Raw genomic sequence first — 13,324 nt, forward strand, 5'->3', positions numbered from 1 at the left:
CCACCACCGGTTGCATGCAATCTATCCTTTCTAAACACCATCTGAGCCTTTGTAAAAATTTCGGCAGAATTTATCTATGGCTTCAGCCAGCTTTCCATACATATAATGATTTCAGCTTCGGTGCTTTCTATCAGTGCTTGAAGTTCTGGTACTTTACCAATGCAGCTTCGACAGTTTACAATTACAATACCGATTGCTGCTTGGGCCTCGCATGTCCTGACTTTGCCCTGCACCCTTTGAGGCTGTTGCCCTTTCTGTACTTGCCTGAGGCCATCTAACCTAAAAAACCGCCCAGTCCCCGTCACACAACCCCTGCTACCCGTGTAGCCACCTGCTGTGTGTAGTGGACTCCTGACCTATCCAGCGGAACCCGAAACCCCACCACCCTATGGCGCAAGTCGAGGAGACTGATTCAGACCCTCCACTCGGCTCTGTACCAAAGGTCCGCAGTCAGTCCTGTCGATGCTGCTGCAGATGGTGAGCTCTGCTTTCATCCTGCTAGCGAGACTGGCAGTCTTCACCGAATCAGATAGCCGCCGAAAGCCAGAGAGGATTTCCTCCAATCCATAGCGACACACATCATTGGTGCCGACATGAGTGACCACCTGCAGATGGGTGCACCCTGTACCCTTCATGGCATCCGGAAGGACCCTTTCCACATCTGGAATGACTCCCCCCGGTTTGCACATTGGTTTTCTTCCCCTCTCTTGTTGCCATATCCCTAAGGGGCTCCATTACGTGCTTGACGTTGGAGCTCCCAACTACCAGTAAGCCCACCCTCTGTGACTGCCCGGATCTTGCAGACTGGGGGGGGGGGGGGGGGGGGGCAACCTCTGGAACAGGACAAGCAGCCATGTCCGGCTGAAGATCAGTATCAGCCGGAGACAGAGCCTGAAACCGGTTCGTCAGACAAACTGGAGAGGTCTTCTGTTCAGCCCTCCGGAATGTCTTTCGCCCCCTGCCACACCTCGAGATGACCTCCCACTCTACCACGGGTGAGGGGTCAGCCTCAATGTGGGCAGTATCCTGGGCAGCCACAGCCGTAGTCCAATCGGGGGATGCGTGGAACAAGCTGGCCGTCCCTGACAAACACCCATCCGGACCCCCACAGTGATGCCCATTGGCAACAGCCTCAAGCTGTGTGGCCGAAGCCAACACTGCCTGAAGCTGGGAGCGAAGGGATACCAACTCAGCCCGCATCCGAACACAGCAATCGCAGTCCCTATCCATGCCAAATACTGTTGTGTAAATAACATCTGAACTAATCTACAGAGAGCACAAACAATTCGACACAAAATTTAAATGGTTATTAAAATACAAGATTGCCTAGTAAATGCAGTAATGCTGCTACTTGCACACTGCTGACACACTGCTCGGGGGCAGGAGACTATGCGATTTTACAATATTCAGGTACTAAAACGCCATGCTACAAGTCTCAAATACTATAATATGCCCGAAATTTATAAATTAAACAATGCAAGTACCCAAAAACACACAAAGAAATTAAGAATTAAACTATGTAACAAATAAGTGAGCTAAGAGTATACAACTTGCTGCTGGCAGCTGCTTATCCAACGGCGGCAGGGAGTTAATGTAACAAAGTGCCATACCCATCATCTTCAGCAGTTTGTAAGTACAGGAACCTCAACCTCTGCTGCCTGCATGATTCTGGAGGTTACAGGTATTGCTTAGTACACCACAAGCAGAAAGCTGTCAAAATTATTTCCCTGCCAATCTTCAGCCTAGGGATTCAAACCAGTAATAACGGCACCAATGAGAAACAGTCTGACAAAGGTCAGTATTAACTGTGGGGGGGAGGGGAAACCTGCTATGTGGAACCATGTGCTTGTGCAGTGACAAAAGAAGTGTACATAGTGAAAAGAATCCAGTGTCAGAGTGAATGAAGTAAATTAGAACTTTTGTTACAGACAGTTTTCAAGTGATCTGGAGATCAGATTTATCTTAGGAGGGAGAGCAGGACTGAAGCAGAGCTTGGAGCCAAGAACAGTGCACCAGGAACAGCTGGGCAGCAGTGCGATGTGCAGCTTGCGTTATTCAGCGTCATGTTGATGATGATGCCCTATCTACTGTCACCAGGTTCTGAGACACTGTCCACTCCTGCGCATCTGGACACTCAGGCATTCTTCTACCTTCTGATGGCTATGATGTGGAATCCAATCAGCCCTACTCATGGTGAGATATCAATGAGATATCAACAAGGTACTTCCATGTCCTACAACACTGGGCATGGTGCAGTCTGAAGTAATCACCTTGGAACGGCTATACTGGGCCAGTTGGTGTGGGTCAGGAAACCGTGAGCCTTCCATCATGCAGCAGGTGCACAGATGGCACCCACTCAGTGAGATTTCTTTGCATGCTGAATGATATACTTGCTTTGGTTGTCATTGATGCTAGTAGCTTCAAAGTCCAATGACCGTAAACAAGCAGTAGTCAAGAAGCTCCTGTATCTACAAACTATCTTCTACTGCACCAGGTTCCATCTTTGGCAGAGTCGCTGCCCTCCCCAACTATAGGTACTGTTATAATTTCCAACCATGCAGTACACTTCACGACAATTTGACATTTGTTGCATGTCACCTTCAGAGTGTTACAATTTTAATAACCAGCAATGTAATCTCTTTCAAAAAATACCATTGTAATCAAGTAAATATTAAGCAACTAATAAATTAGGCAACTAATACAGCATTTAGTGTTTCATGTTCTAGTATCACTAACTAGCCAGCTGTTGCTAGTCAAAATCATCATATCATGATTTGCACTAGATTAGTGCATGTGGTAATTGAAAAACTTATTAGTGTTCATAGTTACATGGAAAGATAAACTCAGGTATTGACAAGTCACAAATTTAAGTGATGTAAATAGTGTACAAGATTCAGTAAATACAGAAAAGAATGCTTTCTGCATCCTTTCCACCACGAGCCTTTGGTTTAATGGCAGGCAGTTGAGTGGGTGAAAGAAAGCATTTTTTTCATTGAGTTGAGATGCTGCCTCAGTGACACATGATAAAAAAAGGAACATGTGGAAACACTCCTTAGATGTCCATATGGGTACTTTAAGCAGCTGTATTTTTATTTCTGCATAAGAAATAAAGCTATGTCCTTGCCGAAAAAAAGCATGGCAGAGGTTAATAAATTTGTGCACAGAAAGCATTAGTTACGCTAGTACAAATATTTGTGACATCCAAACCAGGTGGCTGAATATTGACAATCATGACCAATGTTAAATGGGGATCTGGTATGAAAAAAGTATTCTGTCTCTAAAAGCAATATCTCACAGCACAACTAGAAAAAATTGATTAATACATATACCAAGAATTTGGTTTTAGTTTTCTGGACAGATATGAAACAAAATAATGTGGATAAGAAGAGAGGGAGCATAGGAAACTGAATTAACACCAGATTCTTTAAGATCCCATGGATTTTTGGGTTAATAAAAAGTTTCCAAAGCAAAACGGAAGAGGAGGGAGGGAGCTGATGCAGTACCTGTTATTACGATATTCATCATGAGTAAATATCTGTTTACTACCCACCCAGACAGCCATGCATGTTAAAGCGGCCACTTTTGGGATGGGAAAGCATCCTGGTGGATTAATGGCAAGGGCTGGATGTGGTTTGTTTAGGCAGTTTATCACGCCCCACCAGGTGAATACTGCAATAGTACCCATGTCCTACATCAGATATACACTACACAAACATTTAGAAAGATTGCTCACTCTCACACACAGAATTTATTCCGGAGACAGACTGATGGGGTGTAGCCTTCTAATTCCTCTTTTGGGGATGAATAGGGGACTGATGACATCGAATGTTTGGTCTTATTTAATCCATAATCAGCAGCAGTACAGCCATCGCTAAAACGCAGTACTGGACAGTTACTTGGGCGTTAGGGCTATCAATCGACTAATTAGTCTTCCATTGTACTAAAAAAACTCATAAGTACTAAATGAACAGGTATAAAAAGGAATGAGCACGAAAATCTCATTCCGAGGGCACTTCCGATAGTTAAAAGGTGAGCTGACAAGGACAGTTTTTTTTTTTCTTTTTTCAGCATCTAAAAGCGGGTGCTTGTCTATCACTTTTCATCAGCTATAAATTATATGGGAAAGGACGCTACGGTACCTGAGTAACTTGTCGAAGGTCAAGGGTCCATAAATAAGTTCACCAAAACGTTATCAGATTTATTGTATTTTAGAAGCGGCTGAAACAAAACATCGGTAATGCACTCCTTGCCTTAATAATGCCGGAATGGAAGAGCTAGTACCGATTGCTTACGAACTGAGTCGTGTATATGCCTCTTCGTGAAGTCTGATAATGCATACCTGGAGTAGCACGACGTAGTAAATAACATATTCACAGAAGAACACCAGTGCCAGGGCTGCACAAGCGAACTTTACATTATTATTAAGACTCAGTCCCATTTTTTCATCTTTTAGTTTCTCTTGTAGTAACACAACATTAACTTAGCAGTCTTCCGTTATCTTCCATATCTCGGAAAACGCGCTTTATTGCCACTTAATTATGATAGTACGCATATACCGTTAAATTTTATATTTTTGATCACAAAACTAAAATTTAAAACATTCGTCTGCTACGCACGCTTTCCGTGGCTGAACATTTGACAACACCACCAACTCTGATACATGCTGCCAACATTGAGCAACGTCAGTCTGATATTTAAGTGCAAATAACTAATAACAGAAGTGACCCTTCCTCTTTCAGAAAAGTAAATGTGTCAAGATAAATTCGTTTAATGTGTCTCATCTAAAAATATTCAACAATTGGGCGTTCGCAGAAGAGCATTCATTAATCACATGTTGTCGCCCTGCTGTTGATGCTTTGCTGTTAAAAAAGTACGTGGAGGACAAGCCGTCAGCATGTTTATCGTGTTTGAATAATTAAATTACATGTGAAATTCTTCTGTGTCCACATTCGCGTTTACTATAAATTCAGTATGTCACCAAATCGAAGAAATAAAGAAGGTTTACTCGCAAGAGTTAATTTTCCGTTGTACGTAGTTAAAATGTTAACAAATCATCATATACTTGTCGCAGGAGGAGGTGGCTCTTCGAAAACAGGCGTCGCCAATGGTTTTGTAAGTAGAGCAACAGATTGTTTTACCAGGTTTTTTGACTAAACAGTTACAAAAACTTCCTTGCTATAGATATTTTTGGCGTAGTTGTTCAATGGCGTATGACATAACTTAACAAAATATTTGTAGCTCCTATCTGCTGCAATTGGAATGTGTCATTGGCGCGTTTCAGTTTTGGCATTTCGCTATGTGCTCAGTAACATTCAGATGACAGCTGCAATAAAGTGTGTAATGACTGATTTTGTAATTCGAATGTTTTGAAGCTACAAAAGTTTAGTGATGAAGACATGTAAACACAACAGTTATTGGAGAGTCTATCAGTCATAAGCTGGAAATGCAAAGACTCGTAAAACGAAATCTCCTAATTATTACAATCACAATGAGTGCCTTAAAGAAAATTGTTACTTTTGATTTCTGAATACGTTCATGTAACATGCGAGTCGTACATATAGAATGCATGCCAGTACCTTTCACACTATTCAATGTGAGATCAGAAAGGGAATTGTGAAAACTGCAATGCTTCTTTTACAAACGTGTGTTTACATTTCATCCTCTACGTGTGTACCTGACATCAGCAGTAGAAGCTATAACTTGGAAAGAAGGGCCAGTCAGTCATTTTCCATCATTCCGTTAAGTCTGCAAGTATGTGTCGTTTATTTTCTGAAATAGAGTGAATGAACTGGGGTGCCATAAGTATTTCAGGGTCGACAGAAGCGTCCGATTCCATGCGTCGGCTTTGACCCGTGACGTAAGGGTGTTGTCGTGTGTGACGTCATGAAGGCGCGGAGTTTGGTTTGAGTGTGGCTGTCTCCAGTTCTTTTTTATCTTATTTTATTTACTTTTCTGATCTGTTCGTTCTATCTCGTGAGATTTTTTTATTTAAAAACACTTATTACTTATTTTAATTATCTGTTTCCTCCAATTTCTGTTTTAGTTTATTCTATTTATCTTTCTGATCTGTTCGTTCTATCCCGTGACATTTTTTTTTAAAAAAGACAAACACTAATCAGCTACTGAAGCATCTTTATCTTCTATGGGTTGCAGGGGTTACGACCCCTGGGGAGGTGGGTGGGTGGGTTTGCCCCCCCCCCCCCCCCCACCCAAAACACCCCATTTCCAGCGCTTGTCCCGTTAGTGTCATTAGGCTTCTTGTGGAAAGAGAGAGAGAGAGTGAGTGTGTGTGTGTGTGTGTGTGTGTGTGTGTGTGTGTGTGTTTTTTTCCCGCCATATTTGTGACGTCATGGGTCAAAGCAGACGGGCGGGATCGGACGCTTCCGTATTTTACATTTTTATATTATATGTAATGGTGAACCACCTGAAACATTACAATTATTTCTTTTCCTTTCTTCTTTGGAGGGCAATTGATAGCAACAGTTTGCAAGATTTAGTAGGGTGATTATTTTATTTACATACTGTTTTGTTGTGCCATATTACTACTCATACTCCATGCAAGAGGGACAGTCACAATCAAGCAAGAGGTTACTTGCACAAATTTCCGGAGGTATTCAGTGTAACCAGAGCACTGTTCAAACACTATTTCTAGTGCTTTCAATATTGTTGTTGTTGTGGTCCTCAGTCCTGAGACTGGTTTGATGCAGCTCTCCACGCTACTCTAGCCTGTGCAAGCTTCTTCATCTCCCAGTACCTACTGCAACTTACATCCTTCTGAATCTGCTTAGCGTATTCATCTCTCGGTCTCCCTCTACGATTTTTACCCTCCACGCTGCCCTCCAATGCTAAATTTGTGATCCCTTGATGCCTCAAAACATGTCCTAGCAACCGATCCCTTCTTCTAGTCAAGTTGTGCCACAAACTTCTCTTCTCCCCAATCCTATTCAATACCTCCTCATTAGTTACGTGATCTACCCACCTTATCTTCAGCATTCTTCTGTAGCACCACATTTCGAAAGCTTCTATTCTCTTCTTGTCCAAACTGGTTATCATCCATGTTTCACTTCCATACATGGCTACACTACATACAAATACTTTCAGAAACGACTTCCTGACACTTAAATCTATACTCGATATTAACAAATTTCTCTTCTTCAGAATTGATTTCCTTGCCATTGCCGTCTACATTTTATATCCTCTCTACTTCGACCATCATCAGTTATTTTGCTCCCTAAATAGCAAAACTCCTTTACTACTTTAAGTGTCTCATTTCCTAATCTAATCCCCTCAGCATCACCCGATTTAATTTTACTACATTCCATTATCCTTGTTTTGCTTTTGTTGATGTTCATGTTATATCCTCCTTTCAAGACACTGTCCATTCCATTCAACTGCTCTTCCAAGTCCTTTGCTGTCTCTGACAGAATTACAATGTCATCGGCGAACCTCAAAGTTTTTACTTCTTCTCCATGAATTTTAATACCTACTCCGAATTTTTCTTTTGTTTCCTTTACTGCTTGCTCAATATACAGATTGAATAACATCGGGGAGAGGCTATAACCCTGTCTCACTCCTTTCCCAACCACTGCTTCCCTTTCATGCCCCTCGACTCTTATAACTGCCATCTGGTTTCTGTACAAATTGTAAATACCCTTTCGCTCCTTGTATTTTACCCCTGCCACCTTCAGAATTTGAAAGAGAGTATTCCAGTTAACGTTGTCAAAAGCTTTCTCTAACTCTACAAATGCTAGAAACGTAGGTTTGCCTTTTCTTAATCTTTCTTCTAAGATAAGTCGTAAGGTTAGTATTGCCTCACGTGTTCCAACATTTCTACGGAATCCAAACTGATCTTTCCCGAGGTCTACCAGTTTTTCCATTCGTCTGTAAAGAATTCGTGTTAGTATTTTGCAGCTGTGACTTATTAAACTGATAGTTCGGTAATTTTCACATCTGTCAACACCTGCTTTCTTTGGGATTGGTGCTTTCAATAGAGAAAGAAAAATTAGCAGCTGGAACAGCACAAAGTGTAAAAAGCATGATACTTTTGAATTTTTCCATCACAATGTGAGAAGTTAGCTAAATAAGAAATATGATTTTCTCATACCATGTCAAGAAATTGCAAATCTGGAGATAGCAATGTAACGTATTAGTCCTACAAGTAGAATGCATGTCAGCAACTGTGACAGATCAGTATGCTACACATAACAGATGCACCTATGTAGATGTAAGTTAGTCTCGCATTATTGTAAATGTAATACATGTTTTTTGCGTAGGTGCAAATGAGTCTACATTGAGCAGCTCTTTAAGTGCTGTACTTTAGTAATACGTTTAGAAATATGGAAGGTAGCACCTCTGATAGTGTACAGGCCTCCAGCTGGAGATGTTTGACTTTCCATTAAGCAGTTGGGGGGGGGGGGGGGGGTTACTATTAAGACATAGTAGAGATACCTGAAAAGTGATTCTGTGTAGAAATTTTAATGTTGATTTCATCTCAGATATTTCTGATAGAAGCAGTCTTGAGTTGCTGATGTTAGGCTTTTCTTCAGTCCCTGCAGCAACATTACTCACAAGACTAGGACTACTCAGTGCAACATAACTAGATAATGTATTTCTAAATCAACTCTTTTTCATGAAGTAGTGGTTGGTACCATAAAAAAAATGGTTTATCTGACCATAATGGCTGAAATGAAGCATCTCCCTTTGAACCATGGACTTTCCAGAGATGGGGTGGTTTGTGTGCCTCAACAATGCAGATAGCCATACCATGGGTGCAATCAAAACACTTGGCTATGTGTCAAGAGGGGAGACTAACTCACGGTTCTTGAAGAGGGCAGCAGCCTTTTCAGTAGCTGCAGAGGCGAGAGAGTGTCTGATTGACTGATCATATATTTTAAAATGTGCTGTGATGGTACTGCAAAAGGCTAAAATCAAGGGGGAACTATAGTCACTGTTTTTTCCTTGATGGTATACAGCTCTTCTGTAGGGCTTAATGATGATGGCATCATCTGGGATAAAATATTCAATAGGTAAAATAGTCCCTCATTCAGGTCTCCAGATAAGGACTACACAGGACAATGTTGTCATCAGGGGAAAAGACTTGGCCTTCTACAGGTTGGATTGTGGAATATTAGATTGCTTAACCGGGTAGATAGATTGGAGAATTTAAAAAGTGAAATGTATAGATTGATGTTAGGTATAGTTGGAATTATCAGAATATGTTGGCAGGAAGAACTGGACTTCTGGTCAACACCAAGTCAAAATGTATGATACAATAAAGAAAATTATTCTGCTAGTTAAAGGACACCAATATTTAATTGTGATGATGGACAAAAATATGTTAATAGGAAAAGGAAGAGAAGGAAAAGCAATAGGAGAACAGGGACTAAGATAAAGGTAGAATTTTGCATAGAGCATAATTTAGAAGGTTGTGTGTGTGTGGAAAATAACCAGGTGTACTGGAACGTTTCAGATTCATTATATAATTGGTAAAGCAGAAATTTCAAAACCAGATTATAAACTGGGAGACATGTCTATGGGCATGTGGAGGTTGTGACCATAATTAATTTATCATCTGCAGGTTAAAACTGAAGAAAATGCAAAAAGGCAGAAATGTAAGATGATGAGATCCCTATAGAGTGAAAGAATCAGAGATTGTTCAGCATTTTAGAGGCAGCATTAGGCAACATTGGACTGGAAGGTTGAAATGACTAAAATTGACGACAAACGGGTAGCTTTGGCAAGAAAAAGACAAGAGAAGAACACATCAAAATAAATAAAATGAAGCAGACAAATGGGAATACAAATATCCAAAAAAATGAGATTAACAGATAATGCAAAATGGCTAACCAGGAATGGTTAGAAGGAAATTCAAGGATGTAGAAACATGCATGATGAGGGGAAGGATAAATGGAACATATAGGGGAATTAAAGAGAAAGAAAAGAGAAACAGGGATATTAATATCAAGAGCTCAGAAGCCAAGCCATTATTGCGAAAGAAGGGGAAGCTGTAAAATTAAAGTAATATGTAGACAGCCTATATTTATAAATGGTATGATGAAAGGCAGCTTGTTCTGAATGAAGAAAAATATAAGTTAATGCTGATGAGTAGAAAAAATAATCCCGTGATGTCTGAATACAGCATTAGTAGTGGAACTTCATACATTGATTAAAAATAAAGGTGAAATGTTACAAAATGATATAAAATGGAACGAGCAGTTAAGGACAGTAGTAGGGGAGTTGTATCGTTGGCTTTGGTTTATTGGGAGAATTTTAGGAAATTTTAGCTCATCTATAAAGAAGACCGGATTCAGGACACTAATGTCTCACATTTGTGAGTACCGGTAGAGTGTTTGGGAACCATACCAGGTTGCATTAGAGGAAGACATCGAAGCAATTCAGAGGTGCACTGGTAGACTTGTTACCAGTAGATCTGATCAACATATGAGTATTATTGAGATGCTTCATAAACTCAAATGGGAGATGGGAATCCCTGGAGGGAAGACAACATTCTTTTCATGAAACACTATTTAGAAAGTTTAGAGAACCGGCATTTGAAGCTGACTACAGAATGATTCTACTGCCACCAACATACATTTTGCATAAGGATCACAAAGACAAGATAGGAGAAATTAGGGCTCATTTGGAGGCATGTAGACAGTCATTTTTCCCTCGCTCTGTATGTGGGTGGGACAGGAAAGAATATGACTAGTAGTGGTAGAAGATACTTACCACAATGCACCATACAGTGAGTTGCAGAGTATGTATGGAGAAGTAAATGTAGAATGAAAACAAAGTTGGTTACAATATTATAGAAAAAGAAGAGAGAGGCGGTGAAATGGCTTGGGAGATATGATACTCTGAGAATAATTTGATAGAATGCTGGAAGATCATTTTTGAAACAAGGCTCCTTGAGTAGGTGACATTCCCCCAGTATTACTGGAAGCCTTTGGAGAGCTAGCCACGCAAAACTATTCCAGTGGTATACAAGATGTACGATGTTGAGAAATGCCTTCAGACTTCAAGAAGAAGTAACTGTGCCTGCTGCCCACAGTGGACGTAAGTCAGGCCACTGTGGCAAGGTTGTGCATACCGACATATAAACGGCATACCGCAACTACCCAAGGCACATGCCAGGGGCAGCTCGGTTACCGACTGCCATCACCAGGTCCACCATGTATGCACAGCACTATACCAGTGACATCTGATGTGGATAATGTCTCTATAAGGGCATGCACAAGCCTCCGGGCCCTCGGTTGTTTAATGTGTTAGATATGTGTAAACTACTTTGATTGTATTATTGTTGATGTCACTCTGTGACCCAATAAATTTTATCTGTTTTACAGTCATATGTTTCCTTGTGTTCCTAGTTAGAACACAAATGGCGACACTGTGAGCCGAATTTTTGCGTGAACTGAATTCTGTGGTTTTTGTGCCGTTGGTCTCTTCTATGGAGGCTTTGCTCCAGTCAATTCTGCAACAACAGCAGGTGCATATGGCTGTGTTGGAACAGTCGTTGGCTATGTTGGCCCAGAGGCTCAGCAGCCAGTTCTCCTTGTGGCAGGAATTAGAGGCTTGAAGTCATGTTACTATTGTTGACAGTGTACAGCCCCAGTGGATGGAGCCTAGTGTGTTGAGGGAAGAGGAGGTAGCCACACTACAAACAAGCCAGCCATCCTGATGCAGACAAATAAGTTGTCAGGAGGAGGAACAGGGAATGTCACTTTCTTCGAGCCCCTCTTGTTTCATACAGCACGAGTTGACAGCCTGCTCCAAGTGTTGGGCCTCTTGCCATAAATGTAAACAAGGTGGTCACATAGCAGTGGTATGTCAATCTCAACGACCTCCCCCTTGGTGCTCACCCCACCGTGAGTTGTTGCATGAGTCATTAAACACGGATATTCATAATGTTTCATTGTTGTGTTCACCATTGCTTGCAGGCCTGAACAAACTTTTCATTGAACTGCAGATGATGGATAAGCCATTAGTCCTACAAGTCAACAGTGGGCCGCTGAATCCCAAATCGGCTCACAGACATGTGCCAGGCTATAGTCCCCACTATTGTCATGCAAGTGTCAGCTGGTGAGCTGTGACAAACAGCAGATTCCTATTCTCGGCCCAGCCATGGCCAACATAGTGTACAACTCAGTTGCATGGTCCATTATGTACATGGTGGTTAATAATGAGATTACTGAAAATTTGTTTGGGTTTGATGCCTCTGTTATTATTTGTTTTCCTCTTGGAGTAGCGATACATCTGGTGTTAGACCAAGTGCCTTATCACAAATTGGATTCCTTGTGGTCTGAGTTTTTGGATCTCTTTCCTCCAGGGTTAGGTTGTACAAACAATTTCACAGTACACCTCACCCTCAAACCCTCTGCCTGCCTTCACTTTTTTCAGGTGCAGCCAGTGCCAGTAAATTTATGTAACCTGGCTGAGATGGAGCTGGATTGCTTAATATCACTGGGAGCAATTAGATGCGTTTCCTCAAGTGAAAGGACAACGTCCATAGTGATTGTAAAGAAACTGTCCAGTCAGCTTTGGCTTTGTGGCGAGTTAAAGGTCACTGCTCTGCACCATGTCTTGCAATATTTTGATGTGGCATGCATCTGGTCCTGGACATGGACATGTCCCAGTATAGGGTAGATGTGGTCCTGGCCCATCTCCACTCACATGGTTCCTGACAGCCTATTGTCTTTGCATTGAAAATGCTCAACTTAGCTCACCAACAGTATTCTCAGGTGTAAAAAGAATCTTGCTATTACTATGCCTTAAAAAAATTATCAGTTCTTGTGTAGTGCAAAATTGGGTTCCCTGTTTATCCCATAGGGTTCCTTACTGGACAAAGCCTGTCATTGTCTGCAGCACTGAGCTCTGGTCTTGTCGCCGGCCGAAGTGGCCGTGCGGTTAAAGGCGCTGCAGTCTGGAACCGCAAGACCGCTACGGTCGCAGGTTCGAATCCTGCCTCGGGCATGGATGTTTGTGATGTCCTTAGGTTAGTTAGGTTTAACTAGTTGTAAGTTCTAGGGGACTAATGACCTCAGCAGTTGAGTCCCATAGTGCTCAGAGCCATTTGAACCATTTTTTTCTGGTCTTGTCCCAGTACAATTATGCGATCCCTTTTCACCCCAGTTCAGAACATGTGATCATGGATGCTCTGTCCTGGCTCCCCTCATTCAACCAGAAGGAACAGCTTATTTTCAAGTGGATATGATGGCGAGGCCCATGGTGGCTGGGTTCCTCATCACCAGTTCTCGTATTGCCTCTAGTGTGGCAGTGGATCCGGAACTCTGGCAGGTTGTGCAACATTGGTGGCCTGACTGTTTGC

At 41.8% G+C, this 13,324-nt stretch overlaps 2 protein-coding genes across 2 annotated transcripts in view; one reads left to right on the forward strand and one right to left on the reverse strand.

The window, feature by feature from the left end:
- Positions 1 to 4,634, reverse strand: part of LOC126263151 (metallophosphoesterase 1) — a 151,951-nt gene extending 147,317 nt beyond the window's left edge. The window contains exon 1 of the mRNA XM_049960183.1: positions 4,340 to 4,634. Within this exon, the coding sequence (XP_049816140.1) occupies positions 4,340 to 4,438 (99 nt within the window). The 5' untranslated portion in view covers positions 4,439 to 4,634. The remainder of the gene's footprint in view (positions 1 to 4,339) is intronic.
- A 245-nt stretch (positions 4,635 to 4,879) lies between these two features.
- Positions 4,880 to 13,324, forward strand: part of LOC126262981 (prolactin regulatory element-binding protein) — a 144,372-nt gene continuing 135,927 nt past the window's right edge. The window contains exon 1 of the mRNA XM_049959931.1: positions 4,880 to 5,112. Within this exon, the coding sequence (XP_049815888.1) occupies positions 4,972 to 5,112 (141 nt within the window). The 5' untranslated portion in view covers positions 4,880 to 4,971. The remainder of the gene's footprint in view (positions 5,113 to 13,324) is intronic.

Source organism: Schistocerca nitens, chromosome 6 (genome assembly GCF_023898315.1).
Source record: "Schistocerca nitens isolate TAMUIC-IGC-003100 chromosome 6, iqSchNite1.1, whole genome shotgun sequence".
In the NCBI taxonomy this organism is placed as follows: domain Eukaryota; kingdom Metazoa; phylum Arthropoda; class Insecta; order Orthoptera; family Acrididae; genus Schistocerca; species Schistocerca nitens.